This window comes from Anas platyrhynchos, chromosome Z (assembly GCF_047663525.1).
Source record: "Anas platyrhynchos isolate ZD024472 breed Pekin duck chromosome Z, IASCAAS_PekinDuck_T2T, whole genome shotgun sequence".
Taxonomy (NCBI): Eukaryota; Metazoa; Chordata; class Aves; order Anseriformes; family Anatidae; genus Anas; species Anas platyrhynchos.
Window position 1 is genome coordinate 85,193,414 of NC_092621.1, and position 18,610 is coordinate 85,212,023.

Consider the following 18,610-nt stretch of genomic DNA (forward strand, 5'->3'; position numbering starts at 1 on the left):
CGGGTCCTGTCGCTGTCCCCAGAGAGCAGAGCTCAGCGCCTGCCCCTCCGCTCCCTGTGAGGGACCTGCAGGCCACCACGAGGCCTCCCCTCTGTCACCTCCAGGCTGAACAATCCAAGCGACTTCAACTGCTTCTCCTACGTCTTCCCCGCTAGACCCTTCTTCATCTTTATTGCCCTACTTTGGACACTGTCCAACAGTTTTACGTCTTTCTTCCTTATACTCTGGTGCCCAGAACTGCAGACACCACTTGAGGTGAGGCTGCACCAGCTCAGAGCAGACTGGGACAATCCCCTCCCTTGGCCAGCTAGCGATGCCGTGCTTGATGCACCCCAGGGTATGGTTGGCCCTCCTGGCCACCAAGGCACACTGCTGGCTCATGTTCAGCTTGCTGTCAACCAAAAGCCCCAGATCCCTTTCTGTGGGGTTGCTCTCCAGCCTCTCATCCCCCACTCTTTATAAATAACCAGGGTTGCCCCTTCCCAGGTGCAGAATCTGGCACTTGCTCTTGTTAAACTTCATATTATTAGGGATCACTCAGCTCTCTGATTTATCCAGATCTCTCTGCAAGGCCTCATCAACCTCGACAGAGTCAAAAGCTCCAGCCAATTTGGAATCGTCTGCGAACTTGCTCAAAAATCCTTCAAGCCCTTCATCCAGATTGTTTATGAAAACACTGAAGAGGACCGGTCCTAAAATGGAGCCCTGGGGAACCCCGCTAGTGATAGATCACCAGCCTGATGTAACCCCATTTACAAGAGCCCTCTGGGTCTCACCTGTCAGCCAATTGTTCACCCATCTTACTATGCTTTTATCTAACTGTATTCTGGTCATTTTGTTCAGACAGATACTGTGAGAGACAGCATTGAAAGCTTTACTGAAATCCAGAAAGATTGCATCAACTGGCTTCCTTTGGTCAACTAGATGGGTGATCTTGTCATAAAAGAAAATTAAGTTTGTAGTGAAAGGCGGTCTGGAGGAAGATGACAGATTTCCACAAGGTTTCTAAAAGCCTCTAAATTGCCATCTCTAAACTTTGTGTTCAACAGCAGGTTCAGGCACAGAATTCGTACCTCTGTCTTCATGACCAGCCTGGCACACACATGATTAACTGATCCTCATACTCCAAATGCTCTGAAGTGTAACTACAGTTTTCAGTCATGCTAAAAAGTTAATGTAAAATTGAATCCTCAGGTGATTTAAGCAGCTGGCAATGCCACTGAAGTAAGAGCAGCCAAGCTGAGGACAGAAAAAGCTTTCTAATAGCTGTGTGTCTTTGAGAAATAGCGTAAAACAGGAAGTCTAACCTAACACTTTCCAAACAAGACTTTCTTTCAGATGTTCACTTTTCATCTTTTTATTTAAAAAAAAACACCTGCAGTCTTTCATCCTCTGTAGTCTCTCCAAGACCACATTTTATGGGTAAAAATTGTTTCAACTTAACCTCTGATCTAGCATCCATAGCCAGTTTCTAACTCTAACACAAAAATAACGTGGCTGATTAGATTATTTTTCTTAATTTCTCAGTGATCTGCTGGAAAACATTTTACAGAATATAATCAATTCTGGGCAAAAAGACTAATCCCAAAAGCCTGGTCATCATATAACTATCATCAACTTCTACTTTCTTATTAACAGTATTGTTTTCTAAATCACCACCTCCTGGAGCAATGTGATTACATATGAAATTCCACTTTGGGGGATTTTCTTCAATAATTGTCTGACCTTGCTGACTCCGAAGTGTCTAACTCATATGACCTTAAAGGCTTAGAAAGCAGTAGGGGGAAGAAAGATAATCCCCAATTTATCATTAATTTTCAAGCTATACAATACTTAGGGACCGGATTCATTACTTTTAACATATATATTTGAGCCTCAAGATACTTCTTACCCTTGTAGACAGCAGTGTCTGTCACGTCCAGACCAAAGGCAGCAGAGCTTGGGGACAAATCCCTTTGTTTCTTTCAAGCCTAAATAACCGCACTGATTTCCGGCAGTATCTGATCCCCAGTGCTTTGGCAGGAGTTAGCCCAACTCAGCCTTCCCACCACCACACACCCACCAGCTGCCCACTGCCAGCACCCCAATATCACCATCCTATTGAGCATTGCATGCAGATCCACAGCCAACAGTAAGAGAGGATTATGCAGATTATGTTAGGCTTACGCAGACCTTACTCTTACTGGGAAGTCTGCTCCTTCACTTAGGGCTGCGTTACATCTCTTCCCTCTCCAGTGCTGTGATTTCTGTCTCATGGTTGCCTCAGTGGAGAGCATCCAGAAAGTGCCACGGTTTCTTTCTGAAATGCTGTCTTCCCCGCCTCCCACCCCCTCCTCCCCCCCATTTTTTTTTTTGAAAACTCACCAGGCACCATTCCTGTCAGCGCCGGAGCTGAGTAGCTGCCCTGTCCGGCAGGGGGGACATGTGGAGGGTATCCTGGGAGGGTTGTGCTTGCCAGCTCACGACCTGAGGAATCAAACCAACAAATCACCACGTGAGCATCACGACCAGTGGACGTGGTTTTACATCTCCCCAAACACTGTGAAAACAGCCATGCATTTGTCATAACTACTCTGCAAGTACCAGAGTGGGATTTTTAGCCTGGCGGAGGGAGAAGACACAATTTCCCTTCCTCTGTAAGCTGCCATAACACTCTGACAAAAAGAGAGATGGAAAGGGGAAGAGATGAACACTGCAGGGAGCAAAAGGCACCAGTTTCAACTGCAGCTGCTTTCCCTTTATTCCCAAGTTTATCCAAAGTTCAGGTTTGTAAAATCAGAAACAGCAAAATGTGAAATAACACTGATTTTAATGACACTTTCCCAGAAAACTCTCTAGGAAATCACACCACATGGTCTGATGGCTTGCAGAGACCTAAATACAAAGCACGATATTATTTGCATCTCTTATTAAGGCAGTTTAAGAAAGGAGAAAAAAAAAAAAAACACACACACACATTGAGGCCTAAAGCCAGTTCAAAAAAAACTGGCTGTTATTCCAGAAAAAGGGGAGTCAGATTCACATACACAGCCTGACAGGGCACTCTTTACTTAGACTACAGAAACGTGCCTTCTTATTCAAATCTCCTCAGGTCTTCCACAGAAAGGCAGTGGGATGTCCCCAGCCCATTCTGCCCCTCGATCACTGTGCTGAGGTGCCCTCACTTCAAGCACAGCTCCAGACACAGCTCTGAACACCAACCTAGGACATTCGGCTGCCTGCTGAGATAAGACAAGAGGTACACACTGGATTCCACACCACAGACACTACACAAGCAATGTCCAGACCCTGTCCAGACCCTGCCTCCCATGGTGCAGGTGCCAGGATATCCTGCTCCACAGGCTGAAGCTGATGCAGTGAGATTTCAAGGAAATTTGCTGTAGTTTGTTGTGCCAAAATTAGATCAGGAGCCCACAAGGTGAAAGAGATGTTCCCATGAATCACCCCTCTCCAGTCAGGTGAAGGACAGGGGATCCATTCTCCCCCTGCCTGCATGGCTCACGTGTCACCTTGGTGCTCCCACACCTCAAACTTGTGCATGGAAGGGACCACACAGGTGACAACCAGCAAGATCAGAGATGCTATTAGCACAAAGCAGGCTCAAAACAGCCTGCTCAGCAAAAATCACCGACTGACAGTTCCTTCGTTAAAATGTGGTTATCTCAGATCGATGAGAAATACGAGTTTTTTCCCAATTTTAACATCCCTGAAAAAAAATAAATGTACACATTTTCATGTTCAAATTGTTTAGCATAGGCATCTAATTTTACGAGTCATTTTTAAAACATATTTAGAGCTTGTAGAGATTGAAAACACAGGTAAAAATTAAACATTATGTTATCTCTGCAGTCTGGGGAACGTGAAAGTATCTATGGTCTCCATAAATGTGGTCAGAGGACGGCAACTTCACCCTCTCAACTCGCAGGCAGTGCGAGGTTAACAGTGATCTCCCCTGCTTGCCACCCCACCAACATGGGTCCCAGAAGAGCTGCCACTGCTCTTCCCTTCCGCTCCCCTTTCTATCACCACAAAACAGCAGAAGACTCGTTTTCCAAAGGTATCCAGTCCTCTGGCAGCACATGTCCAAAGGTGAGGTTCCCTTCTCGTCTCACACACTGACCCAGTGCTCATTTTCTGCAAGGAAAAGCTGGCAAGGACCAAGGGAACAGCTGCAAGTGCTGCAACCCTGTCTTGTCCTCTTGATTCATCTGACACGCTTACCCAAAAAAAAGAGAACAGAGCATCATTGCCCTCAGTGAGATTTTCCCCAAATACAGGCAAGCTTCAATTGTGCTCAAATAATTAGTTTCAGAGAAACATCAACAACCCTAGCACAAAATGAGGGCAAGAAGCAGCATCCATACTAGGATGTCCATACTGTACAAGAGCAAAGCACATCTGCATTTTAGTAGTGGGCCACAGAGACTTCAGCACACACTTATTCCCGAGTTCCTTTGGCCTGGTCTCTTCTAAAGGCTATTAGATGGCTAAATTTGGAGGCAGGGCAAGGATGGCCTGGAGGCAGAGCTTCCTCCCTCCTGTCTTTACATCCTGCAGGACAGAGCAGCTCAGCTGCCACCCCCAGCCTTAAGAGAAGTTCAGCTATAGCAGAGCCTACCAGGATTTTCCAGCGACAATTGCCGCCAGCACAGGGAGGTCACTATCCAAGGCTTCAGGTGCTCAAATACGTCGCTGAGTTTGCCCATGGAGAGGCTGGCAGCCCCATTGCTACCCATACCTGCAGGGGTATCTGCTGGCCTGCCGTCAGCATGCCAGGCACGACGATGGGTCTCCCACCCCTGCAGTCACAGCTGGCCCACAGCTCAATTAAAAGTTTATCAAGGAAAAAGTTTATCGAGGAAACAATTACCTGTAATCCTCATGTGACCGTGTGTTGCAAATTTTATGCCAGATTTATGTAAAAAAATAAAAGGCAGAATGGCAGCCTGTTATCCAGCAAGCAACTACTCGCACTCCACTGGCTGGTGACACCAGCACTGATTTTTCCCTAAAATTGAGAGTGAGAATGAAAGAAAAGAGCAAAACAATGGGCTCCATATGCTTAGGCTCCATCTCCACTATCTCAGGAAATCCATTAACAAAGGGATGCAAAACAGACTGTAGAAGCCTGCAGAGTTTATAATACTGGCACTTAAAGCACCAGCAGTTCCTGCAGCTCACCATGCTCGCTGGGGATGGGGAGATAACCTCGTGTCACGGCACGTGGGGCTGACAGTATGTCACTGTCAGAGACAGAGGGAGCACACACAGCTCACTTCTTCCTACTGCAAACAGGATGGGCACCTGAACTAGATAATCGATGAGCTGACAAATACCTGTTCACATTTTGCAGGTAACTAACTGTTTCTGACCTTCCTGGCAAAGGAGATAGTCCTGAGGGCCATGAAATGACTCTATCCATGTTACCTTTGAGGATGAATATTCAAGAGAGCGTGCCACATCCAGGGGCCCTGGCTCACTGCCTCTCATGCCACTTCAGTCCGCAGGAGACCCTGACATATCCTTCAGGTGTCCTCACTGAGCTTACCCAAGTCACAAGGGAGTACCTTTAAGATGTGCTTCACCAGCATGCGTCTGACCTGTCCTACGCCAGGGGCTTGCTCATCCAGCCCCCCCATGAAGGCAGGGTACAGATATGTTCTTCGAGTGGGAAGTGGTGAGGCTGGCAACATCATTACTAGGGTGGGAAGTATGTCCTTTCCCTCAACATGGCCAGGTCCCAAGGAAGTTCTGTCTCATCCACACATGATCCTTACCTTTTCACAGGCACTTTGCACCACCCCAGAGGAGTAACACATTATTCCTTGACTTCCAGCAGCACTTTGGATACCCCAGGTCCAGGCTGCAAAGCCTAGAAGGACTTTGAATCTTCATCTTGAGTCAACATATTCTGGAAGCTCAGGGGAGCATACAGCATCTAGGCATGATGCTGAGGAGATGGGATGCTTTTGCACGAGTGTGGCATGCCACTGGCGGCACACAGTATACCACTGTCATACAATATCCTATGTCTGCAAGCCCAACAGCAAAGTGTCACCATCCACTAGGACTGCAATTAAACCAGAGACTGACTTGAAGTAGGTTTATGGGCATAGGATTAAAACAATAGCAACCCTAGAAGTGATGTATGGACAACAAATATGAATACAGGACTATCTGCACTCAACAACCCTTGCCACAGCACCATACAGTCAAATAAGCCCTCTTGGAAACACAAAACTGCAGAGTAGAGGAAACCTGAGATTAGGACGACTCAGGAAGCCTTCATCCCTGAGATGAGGGTGAGGAGCCCATTTTCAGTTTTCAGTACCGCTACGGACAAGCCACTTTCTGTCTCCAAGCCTTGTCTTTTCCATCTCTCCAAGGGAGAAAGAGTTAACCATTTCTTGATTGAGTCTGAAGGATTAGCAGCCCTGCAGCATTCTACGCAATGTGACATTTGAAATGCTTTTCCCACCAAAGTGCTTTACAACAAGGAGTACACCAGCCTAAACTCCAGCAGGCAGGCTGCAGCACATGCTTACCAGCATTGCCTTGTGACTTTCCACCAAGAAATGAAAGTACACCCATCTGGAGAGGGGCTGAGGGCCACGAAGCTGTGCAGCAATGGCATGCCATGAGGTGGGGTGGGTGCACGCACCCTGGCTGGCAGCAGAGCAAGTGCCTCTTTTACAGACAAGTATGTAAGTATGTGACCATCTTGAGCTTGCTAAAGTTGCTCATCATTTTGAGTTTGAGGCATATTCCTGATGGAATTCATTCTGCATTACTCCAGAAACTAGAATATAATGATGCTTAATAATAATAATATCATCTGGCACTGTGGGACCAGAGGCCACAGCTATGTGTCAAAGTGCTTGGCTCTGTACACAGAAGATATGCAATGAATGTCCGTCCTTCCATTCACCAGCAGCTGACAGCTTGCTTGCACTGAGAGCAAATTATCATTCCTCAGAAAAAGTGCAAATAAGTAATTTTCTTCCATAAAAGAAATTATTTTGCAACCAGCAGCAGGAGAGCTCAGCAACACCCCCTCCAAGCACGCATGGTAAGCAGCACTCAGACATTGGCAAATGCTCTGCTCCTGCACACAATACTAGAGTCCAGCAATGTGCAGCAGGAAAGGCCTCTTGTCTCCAAACCACAGTGAGAAAAAAATACAGGAACGGTTCAGAAGCGTTCTTCATTTTACTCATCTTTTTTTTTTAGAAAAAAAAAAAAAAAAAAAAACAGTGAAGAGCATTTCCAAGTGTGTCTTTGTATAATAATGTGTGTAAACGTGAGTCCAATTAACTTCACACTTAACTACTAATGAAATTATCTCATTTTGCTATCAGCTCAACTCTCATCCATGGCAGTAATTAACCACTGGGGGTTGTCACTCCCAGACACATGACACGAGGACTTCCTCAAGCTCAGGTGCTTCAAACCCTTGCAGAATTCATTACCCTGACAGTGTGAAAACCCTTCACTTTCAATACCACAGGGCACCAACATGTTTTTTTTCCCTTTATCTAACTGATTGCCAGTAACAGTATGAAAGAAATGAATCCACTGGAGAGGTAATTAATTACTGCACAGGATACGTTGGAAAATGCAGGGGGTTCAGGTGGTGGGGAGGGTAGTTCAGAAGCTGTTTTGCCAATGCCTCAGAATAGCTCCTCTGCAATAGAAGGGCATTTTCCTCTTTGAGGTGCCTGTGGGCTGTACTGAAGCAATGCTAGCCACGCGTAGTAGCTTCCACTCACTGTTTCATGCCTACAGCAGACCTGAAATTGCCATCAGCTCAGGAACTTGGGCAAGGACTAGGCAGTGCATTGTGTTAACAGGATAATCTCACCTCTCCAGAGACAAAGGTTCAGACACAGAATAGTCTATATTAGTCTATAATATAGTCTATAATAGACACTAGTACTATAAAAAAACAGCTGCACGGTTTGTGAATGCCCTGTGTGTGTTTGCTCTTGCCACAGGTGTGTTCACAAAGTCACTGGCTGGTCTGAAATAGCCACCCAAGGCTATGTGCACCCCACATCATGCCCCATGCTGGGGGTGCTCCACCATGGAATCAAGAAGCTCCCCAGGGTCCCATGCAGACAGGTCACAGGGCAGAGACTGAAGCAGCCAAACTTGCTACAAAAGAGACTTCTCTTTGAAAAATCTGGTTCCCCCTATGAAAAGCTCTTCCTTGGCCAAGTCATGACTTTGATAATACTGCCCCTGTTGTTCTGATCATTATCAGGAGGAAAGCATTTTGATCAACCTCACAACCCTCTCAGCAGGAAAAGGACCTCTAGGCATCATGGAATGACAGAAGCAGAATGGTTTCTGTTGGAAGGGACCCTTCCAACACAAAACCTCCACTGTGACCACCTCCCAGTCTGCCCACAGCCACAACACAGGAGGCAGGAATTAATACTCTTCTGTCCTTCCCTGCACGTGCAGGTGAATTTATAAAACTCAGCTGTCCCGAGTGAATTTTAAGGATTTGTTTGGTGCACCTGTCACCTTTACAGCTGACTCCCAAAATCTGGTGGGGGCTGGAGCTGGGGGTGTCAGGCAGCACCAGCCCTTGGGCTTTGCTCGCCATCCCCTGTCCCATCCCCTGCCTTGCAACCAACCCCTCTGCCCTGCCAGGCTCGCTCAGTCCAGAGCCCCCACGAGCACCTCCCAGACTTTGCTCCAGCCACACTGTCCAGCCTGAATGCAGTCAAGGCTTTGCTTCCTGATGATGTCTGTGGTCTGGATGTGGTCACATCTTCCTTGGTTACCCCAGGAAAGGACAGGCCACCAGCACAAGGCCCAGACAAACTGAAGTGCAGCTGTAAATGAATAACTTCCCCCCTGTGCTCATCTAGCTCTATTTGTGGACATCAAACCAATTGCAGCATGCTTACTGCTATGAGTTACCTCTCCTACACCTAATTAGAGGCAGATAAAACAGTGGTAACACACAGATCACCTGTAATGATTTTGCTGACTCGATTATTCTTCTGACAATTAGCTCTGGCTGCCAAAACCTCACAGGAATGTCAAAGTCTACTTCCTACAAAGCAGGTAATGTCACAGGTGTGACCATGAAATCAATAATGAGGCATAGCTCTTGCAGAGGGCATCCAGGTCAGATGGAACAGCCCTTAAATTAAACATTGATAAGCAGAACACAATTATCCATCATGTTTAAGTGCCTGCGTGAAATTAGCAGCCAGGGATTGGGAGCAGTGGGGGAAAGATTAGCGGAGGAGGTATTGAAATGCACAGTGTCCACCGTGACTGTGGATGCAAGGGTTTGTGACAGCATCACTGTAATCTGCTATCAAGGCCATAAAATTCAAATTAAGCGCACTGCACTGAAATGGGGGTTGCAGTTGTGGGTTTATTTTTCTTCTCACCTGCAAAGCAACCACAGATGTCTAAAGGAGCCCAGAGCTGCCCTTCATAGCAGGTTATCTCTTGCTCTTCCCATTGACACTACTACACTTTTTAAAAAGAGGCAGGGCGGGGAAAAGAAAAAGGAAGGAAGATCAACACTTCCTTGTACAGAGAAAATACAGTGGAGAAGTACAGAAGAAACCTCCAATCTTTTTTTTTTTGTTTGTTTTCTCTGAAATTTCTAAGCAACAATTTTGGAGCTGCAAAATGTCTTCTTGAACAATTTCTCTTGCCTGCTTTTGCATAAAACTCCTGTCCTTTTTTTTTCTCCCAGCCTAGCCACTGAGCTGCTCTGCCCCAGGAACAACCTGACAGCCCAGCTTATTAAGTACTTTTTAGAGCTGTTAGCATCAGAAAGCTTTGTCTGCAGACCTGAGGCAAGGATGACCACTAAGCTGCACCCTGTCATCCATCTCGAACTAGAGTCTACCTGGCTCTCTTTCCCCTCACATAACACATCCATGCAGGATTAGAAGTCTGTAGATGTGTGCGTGGGCACACAGACAGACACACACACACACAGTATTGGAGGGGACATCTGTGTGGAGATGAAAAAAGGATTCCCTGAGGCAGACAATGTCTCTGCAAGACTCCACAGCCACGGCACCTAAAATCACAGGTGGCCAACGATTAGCCATGTACAACAACTTATCATTGCCTTTATACAACAACTTATCATGGTTTGCCTTTATACTGGAGCCAGACAAAACCTTTTTTAATTAACCCTTTTCATAAACAGTCAGAAACCCCCAGAAAATAGCCTGCATCACAGAAGCCTGGACTTCATGTGAGCAAAAAGTCCAGTGCTCTAGGTATTTTAGCTCCACAAGTTTCTGGGAATATACATATAAAATGAAATGCCATTTTCAGGATTGGAGTGACTTTGCTATGTAAAATATAAGGTACTGAGACAGATAGAAAAATTGGTTCGGATAAAAGCAGGAGGTGCTGACTGCTCTGGACCGCTTTTATCTTACTTACTACTTTCAGTTATTAAACTTTTCTCAGATCTAAAGTTTTTATTTGACAATAGACCTGATAAAGTCGGAGTTGTGAATATTTTCACAGGACAAGAAAATCCATTCCTCTGAGTCCGATCACTTGTGAGTAAGGCTCAGCACACCTGGCTACAACAAGGGCAAAGGTGCCCACAGAGAAGGGTCACAGCCAAGCAAGGCTGGACCCTGCGTGTGCTCAGCCAGAGATGGGGTGACCTCCCTGAAGATCTGAAAATAACCCAGGACAGTAACCACCGCACAAAGACCTGTGCCTGGGCACAGCAGAGCCTCTGCTCTTCTCTGGGAACACACATGGGACACTGATTTCGTAAGGCTAGTGGCACCAGAACAGAGTTTGCTGATTCCTTCTTAAGCAAACTCCTTAGCATGCTGGAAAAAAAAAACTCAAAGAAAAGAACATCATGCCAGGCACTCAGCATATCTGACACTAAAATTGACGGAAACATTCGAACAACTTCAAGGGATGAACCACACCTTCTTTTTAAGGAGATAAATGAGAATTGGTGTCATGACAAAAAAAAAAAAAAGGACAGAGACTTCCCTGGAAACATTCTGGAACAGGCACAGATCCCTTTTTACATTTCCATGTTTTGTAATGCAATATAATAAAAAAAAACATTGCAAACAATTAACATGTAGGAATTCATGAAGCAGTGTGAGGCAAGCCACCTTAGCTTTCACAGCTTTCTAAAGAAGTCTGACAAGGGAAATACAATCTGTAAGCATGCGTGCATGCATAAATCTATACATGGGACAGACACATGAACATGCTTCCATTCCAGCTCTGGTCGTATCACTGCTGCCAGTTATATAGACCTACAGTTCTCACTATTTCAAAAGGGACTCACTGTACATCAAGTGCTCTGCTCGGCCACCTGTGTTAGTTTGGAAATGACATCAAGTGTTACCTTCAAAGGCAAAAAAGAAATGTGTCTACGTATTTAAGAGACCAGTTAGTCTCCTCCTGTCAAATCGACATGTTAAAAGGGGAGAGAAATCTCACCAAAATAAAACAAATCAAAAAACAAGGGGGGCAGGGGACTTGCCACCATTGCAGATCCTAAAGCCTAGGATTATTTTTTTTTTTTGAAGTGTAGCTCATTGTGCAGTGTGCTTTACAAGCAGCACTGAAATGAAACTTTACCTTAAAAGAGAAATAATAAAACCAACTTCACACAGTTCAGAAATTCAGTAAATGCAAGAGAAACCAAACCCAAAAGAAACAAACAAAAATCCTAAAGCAAAACGCCTCCTCCTGCTAAAGCACAGGAAGTGTCAGCACGGCTATTTTTCTACTGTTGTGTAAGTTCTTCAGCATTTCATACCCCCTTCCATCCCAGGTCTGAACGACCCTTACACACCTCACAGCCACAGCCAAATTAAAGATGGTTTTTCTTTCATCCCATTATTTCTAAAATGTACTCCAGCCAGCATGCTACATGCAATGAATGAAAGAACTAGGAGAATTAAACCACGCAATGAAACAGCTTTCTGACGAATAAAGCTATGGAAATTTTAGGCTCCATTTACTTCTCAATCTAATTTTGCCCTCCAATGCACATTATGTCTGAAATGGGATCTCATGTGGTTTGATCAGTGATCTTAATGCATGCAGAAGCTACACATTCCCTTTATTGTTGTTTCCTTTCTGCAGCACAGCAATACTTTTAATAAGAGCAGCACAGCAGGCTCTGTGAGACTGCCTCTATAGTAATCACTTTACTGCTGGAAAGCTGGAAGACAACCATGAGGGTCAGCAGCTTGTAAATTTTGTGGTCTAAGGGATCCCCATTCCCACCAACAAGCGCAGAGCTAGCTATTGAAAACATTGTCCTTACCTCAACCCTTGCGCCCTTCATTGTACTTTCTCCCCCCGTCCCTCTGAGGAGAGTGAGAGACCAGTTGTGGTGCAGCTCAGCTGCCCACCACACTGGCCTCCACCATGGCATTTTTCAAGGAATGAAAAGCCAAGCACATTCTCAACAGCACACTGTGGCTTCACACCTGTTTAGCAAATACTTAGCAGTTAACAGAAAGAACACATGTCTCAAAGAGAGCCCTGAAGACACTGGGTTGTCCTTCGTACCGTTTTCTGCGCTTCACTCCTCAGGTCCAAAGCCTTTACTCATATGAGGAGCAGCACTGAAGACAGAGGGGCTGCTCCCAAATTACTCCATAATTCCTTAGGATTTCATTTTCCAAACCTTGCAGATCTTTATTATGGTCAAAAGACATCTGCTGTCAATAGGCAGTACACATGTGTACCCCTGCCCATACCAACCAGCGCAACCACCAGCCACCTCCAGCGCTTTTCCTGCCACTGCCTGAGCTCTCGAGGAGCAAGGTTATGGGTTACGGCAAGGTCCTGGCTGCTTTCTGAGGAGCATCGGAAGATGGTGGTAACACAGGACCTGGGCTGGGGAGCACCCCGGGGACACCGACACCAAGTTGTGACATTAGCTTGCTGACCACCTGGGCAGGAAGGCCATCTGGCAAGGACCATCCCCACTGCCAGAACAGTGAGAGGCAATGTTGGAAGCCCTTTGATCCCCAATTCCCCAGGTGGCCCAGGCACAGGAGGCACCCGGGCACCACTAGGCACCACCTGCATGGCTGGCCAAGGAGATGTGGCTCCATGTGGTGGGGCTGTGCCACAGCCTGGCAAGCCAGGACAGGCAGGAAGCCACAAGTGGGGGACACCGACACCAAGTTGTGACATTAGCTTGCTGACCACCTGGGCAGGAAGGCCATCTGGCAAGGACCATCCCCACTGCCAGAACAGTGAGAGGCAATGTTGGAAGCCCTTTGATCCCCAATTCCCCAGGTGGCCCAGGCACAGGAGGCACCCGGGCACCACTAGGCACCACCTGCATGGCTGGCCAAGGAGATGTGGCTCCATGTGGTGGGGCTGTGCCACAGCCTGGCAAGCCAGGACAGGCAGGAAGCCACAAGTGGGAGGAAGGAGACAGGGAAACCAGAACAAGACCTCAAGGTGGGCTTCCTCACTGCACAAGATATCCACTCTGAAGTTCAAAGGGAGCTTGTCCTGACTGAAGGATGAGGTCCAGCTTCTTGCATTGGTACAGGACTGCAAAGCAACCCCAGTGCATCAGCCAGCTAAGACTTTCATGCTGGCTTTTGCCCTCCTCATCTGGAGGTGGTGCAAGGGATAGCACCACTGTTCAGCAGCTGTATGGGTGCCAGCAGCCCAGCAAGCCCAGGCAGCTAGCCAAGGCTTGTGGCACCACAGTCAGCTTTGCTTGGGGAACAGAGAGCCGTGGGTCTGAACCATGACCTGCCAGGGCCAGGTGGCACTGTCAAGGATGGGTCTCTTTGCCTCCCAGCTAGGCACAGAAGAGCACTTTGGCAGCAGCCAGGAAGGACCTGACCAGTCAAAAGATTTTCCAGTCGCCTTGCAAATGACAGCAGTGACATACAGAGGGACCAGGACAAGCCTGAGAGGTGGGCCTGTGAGAACCTCATGAGGTTCAACAAGGCCAAGTGCAAGGTCCTGCAGCTGGGCTGTGGTAATCCCAAGGACAACTACAGGCTGGGTGATGAGTAGATAGACAGCAGCCCTGAGAAGGGCTTGGAAGTATTGGTGGACACAAACCTCACCATGAGCCAGCAAAGCGTGTTTGCAGCCCAGAAAGCCACCCGTACCCTGGGGTATTTGGGAGCAATGAGAGCAGGACAAAGGAGGCAGAGAGCAGCCCCCAGGAACTGTACAAAACTGCTCTGGCACAGATCTCGCCAGCTCCAAACTGGACCCTCAACACTGTTCACTGACATTGATCCCAACAACTGACTGGGTGCCAGCTCACCACATCGCCAGGGATCCTCAAGGCCAGGGCATTTTCAGTTAGGCACCATGCACTTTACAGCCAGATGTACCTGACAGCAAGATGCCCTGCTACTGCCGGGGAAGACCTTCATCCTTCTCCCATGCAAACAGTCCCCTCGGTACAGGAGAGCGCCCTGTATGAGCAGTCACCACCAGACATGACTCCACAGCCCACCCGCAGAGTCAGAAACAAGAAGGGGAGAGTATGTTGACAGTCAGTTATCCATCTGGCTAGGTAAACACAGAGGGAAAAAGTACAACGGCGTCCACCCATATCTGTTGCAGAGATGTGAAACCAATGCTAAAATATTCCATCTCACAAGAATCAGTATTTATTGCCTGCATCTACAATTTGTCTGAGATGGAGACATTTTCACTCACTTCTAACATTAGCAGCAGCTTTCTGCTCCTCAAAGAAAAAATATTTACACCCTAAGTTTTAGTGCCGTAATTAAGGTACTGTCCAAACTGACAACTCAAAGTATGACATTCTGGATATTTCAATAATGCTATTTTTATCCTGGAATAAGAAGAAAAGCTGAAATCAGACATTTTATCTGGGTTCTGTACGATGGAAAAAGTGAAGCTTTAGAAAAAATATGGAAAGCCAGATACCTCAACATTAAACCAGATACCTCAACATTAAACCAGATACCTCAACATTAACATTAATGTATTTAAAATTAATGTATTTAAAATTAATGTAAAATTAAAATATTTCCATCAAAATATTTTAATTACCAAAATTGGAGTATTTTATTTCTTTTTGTTCAAAGAACCTGAAACAGCTTGATGAAATCACTTTAAGACACAACTGCAACTTTCATGTGCCCTTTGAAAGTCAGATGAAGTTTGTACTTCCAACATCATTCCCTTTCCTAGCTGCCTTGTCAATAGATAGTATCTCCTACAAGATATTCAGATGTGTAGATCAACTGATGCACCAGGTAGTTCAGGAAAAAATAAATGCATGAGTTACTTTTTGTAAAGTGTCCTCCAATGACTTTAGACAAAAGGACATAAAAGGACATAGAATTACTATTACTACAATCATGAAACACAGGAAAAATTTGAATATTCTGTTGAAAGTACTGGTTGATCAAAAATATTCAGGTGTGATTTTCTGTCCAAAAAAGGAGTGGAGGACAACAAAATTAATCTTTTGCGACAATGAATTTTTTTCACCATGAAATATTCCCCAGAAATTTGGAGTTTTGCAGGAAAGCTTTTCAAATAGATATTCCTGGCCAGCTAAGAAGTGTTGTGAGCAAGTTGTCTAGTCCTAGAAGGGAAAGGTAAACAGGTTTGAACACAGACCTGAAAATCAGCTTTGGGAATTCACAGAACTGAAAGTTTCTATTAAGTACCCCTCTGGGCTGCCAACCAGCCAGCAATGCCTCAGAACTTTCCTCTGTGGTGCTGCAGAGGCAGCATCATGTTACTTCTGCCTGGTTTATTTTGTGTGAAAACTGCACGTGCCCAGTCTTTGCCAGGAGGATTACACCAGGATCATTAAAATTAAGTTAAAAAAATGCATCAGCTCATCTTTCTGAGGGCTTTTTGCATGTTTAAAGCAGCTGATGGGACTTTGCTTCCCAGCCACAATCACCACTTCCCCTCTCTACCACATTCTGTCAGGACGAGACCAGCCTCACCAGCACAGGTGCCAAAACCTGGGGGGCTGCTCTGGTGCCCTGGGCTGGGCCTTTGGGCATCCCCCATTGCCCCAGAGCCTGGGGACCTCACAGCCCACTCGGGTCTGGGTAACGTGCTCAGGGCCATCATCATTACTGTGGGAGCTCCCCAGGTCTGAATTTCCCCCTGCAGCTGAGGAAGATGAGCAAGCAGCTGTGGAAGGAAGGAGCAGGGAGGCAAAAGAGGAAGGGAGACTGGCCAGAGGAGGTCCCTGGTTCATGGTGCCAGTCAGTGGGTCAGGATTTATAACTGTATTAAATGGCATGACAGTCAGCCATGATAAATCAGTTCCCCTTCTTCCCAAATCACAGACAATAAAAGCTTTGGCAGTGAAAGTCATTCATCATCATAAAGACTTGAGACGTTCCAGCCATCAATTTCACTCACATCCTTAATACACTTGAGAGGAGTGGTGGACTTTTAGGAAAAAAAAAAGATGGGGAGAGAAGAAAGGGAAAAATAATTAAAAGAAAACACAAAGAAAGATTGAACAGGACTAACTACAAGGTCAAAGAAAGGAGTCCCTTCAGGAAAGCCCTTTTGATGATGAGGGGCTGAGCTGCCATGCCCTCCGCCTGCCACGTGATGCTGAACAAAGCAGCGAGGCCTCCTTGCTACCCTGAGGGGTTGCCCAGGGGAAGGAGAGAGCTAGGGAGGATGCTACAAGCTGGGACCTGGCCTGACCGCCCTCCAAGACATGCTGGCAAGGAGAAACTCCTGGAATCCCCCTCACTGTGGCTGGGCTGGGTGCTTGCCCCCTACAGCCAGTTTCAGATGAGTTCACCTCATGCTTGAAGGCACTGATGTGACCACTTCACTGCTGCTTCAGTACCAAAGACATCTTTCATAACATGCCCAAGGAGAACTACAGAGCTACTTTATCCATTTTACAGAGAAGACCACTTATATTTTAAGATGTTACGAGCTTCTCCCATTAAAATCACTGAATCACACCAACCAACCCATGGCAGTTCATACTCAACCCTGTAACACTTGAGCATAAGCTTACTCTTATACAAAGAAAAAGGGCATGTCTGTCTGTGAGGTAGCACTCACACTTCACACACCTCTTCAAGGCCTGATACACCTCCTGCAGTTTTATACATCTTCACTGCAAGAGGCCACAGCACCTGCCTGCATATCCTCTCCTGCACCGTGGTATACAGGCTCAGCAAAGATGAGGTCACTTATATAAAGAAATAATGGTCCATTAAAAAATAAAAAGCCCCAAATATGCCGATAAAATCTCTGTTCAGAGATAACACGAGAGAGCACAGCATTTAACAAGGGAGCTAACTACATGTGAGATATTTAAAGAAGACAGTAGGGAAAGTAAATGAAGATTTTACTTCCTGCTCTGCAACAGATGCTCCTCTTCCCCCAAACTGTGCCGCAGCATCATTAAAACATCTGGATCCATTCTCTCTCCCTCTCACCTGATGTCACTGGCAGTCACTTTTGTCAGCTCCAAACTGGGCAGCAGCAAAGAGACATGCACACGCCTGAAGCTGCCCGCCCTCAGGAAACACCAGCTCTGCAAGGCACAGGTGGCACCTTAGAGCAGAGCTACTTACGGAAGCACCTACACTGTCTGGCACCTGAAGATAGCACTGGTTGCTAGTCCTTGTGCTCATCTAATTTTGAGTACTCCATATTTTGCTGCTTTTCTTCTGTGAGTTTGGGAAGAAAAGAAAAAAAAAAAAAAAAAAAAAAAAGTTCGTTCTGGTTTCTACATGTTAATAGCACAGTATTAGCTGATAGCAAACAGCAAGTGTTCTCCTGCTATGCTATCCATTAATTACTCGCTGGTGCATAAAGCTCTTGAAATGCCTCTGTTTTACCATTAAAGCAAAAATATTCTCTCTTCCTATACTGGTTTCCAGAACTGCCAGTCAGAGAACTCACTATCCCATATGTAACTAAGCAGAATCTCCAAACTGAGCAATGTAACAGCTGAGAAGTAACTCATACACGGCCAGCTAAAGCTACCCATTTTTGATGATGCAACAAGTTTGGAGGCCTCCTCAAGTACCATCATCAAAACAATTACTTTGCCATAGAAATGTTATCTGTAACTTGACTCAGATTGCCATTAGACTTTATTCACGCAACATGCCTACAAATAGAGGAAAAAACAACGCTCTACCCACCTGGAAATACCATTTTGTTGTATTGTACAGGCAGCCTCGGATGTTTTGCTATTGTTGTAGGACAAAAAAAAAAAAAAAAAAAAAAAAAAAAAGCAGTTTAAAAAGCATTTTTACTATCTGGAGTGTTTTCATTTCTATTTTTATTTCCAATCTGAAGATATCTGAACATTTACAGCAATTCTCTGGCAGCAAAAAAAGCACTGTGCATTGAATAGGCCACTGATGTCCTAAAGCGCTAACACAGCAAGCCACCCTGGCATCTCCGAGCACCTGAAACCTTCACTGCTCCTCCACAGCGGGCTGCAGACAGTGGCAGAACTGTGGGTGAGTGTATCCAGGACTAAAAGACCAATGTGAGATGCTGCTAGTAAAGCCAGGATGATAGTTTCCACCTGCTTGCATGGAGTTGGTTTAATGCCCTGTTGTTGTTTTTCCAGACCATTTCAGAC

The 18,610-nt window shown here is 45.9% G+C and overlaps 1 protein-coding gene across 2 annotated transcripts in view; it reads right to left on the minus strand.

The window, feature by feature from the left end:
* Nucleotides 1–18,610, minus strand: part of PAX5 (paired box 5) — a 134,909-nt gene that overhangs the window by 36,724 nt on the left and 79,575 nt on the right. For both annotated transcript variants that reach the window (XM_072031352.1, XM_038171000.2), the window contains exon 8: nt 2,365–2,466. In XM_072031352.1, coding sequence (XP_071887453.1) covers nt 2,365–2,466 — 102 coding nt within the window. The remainder of the gene's footprint in view (nt 1–2,364; nt 2,467–18,610) is intronic.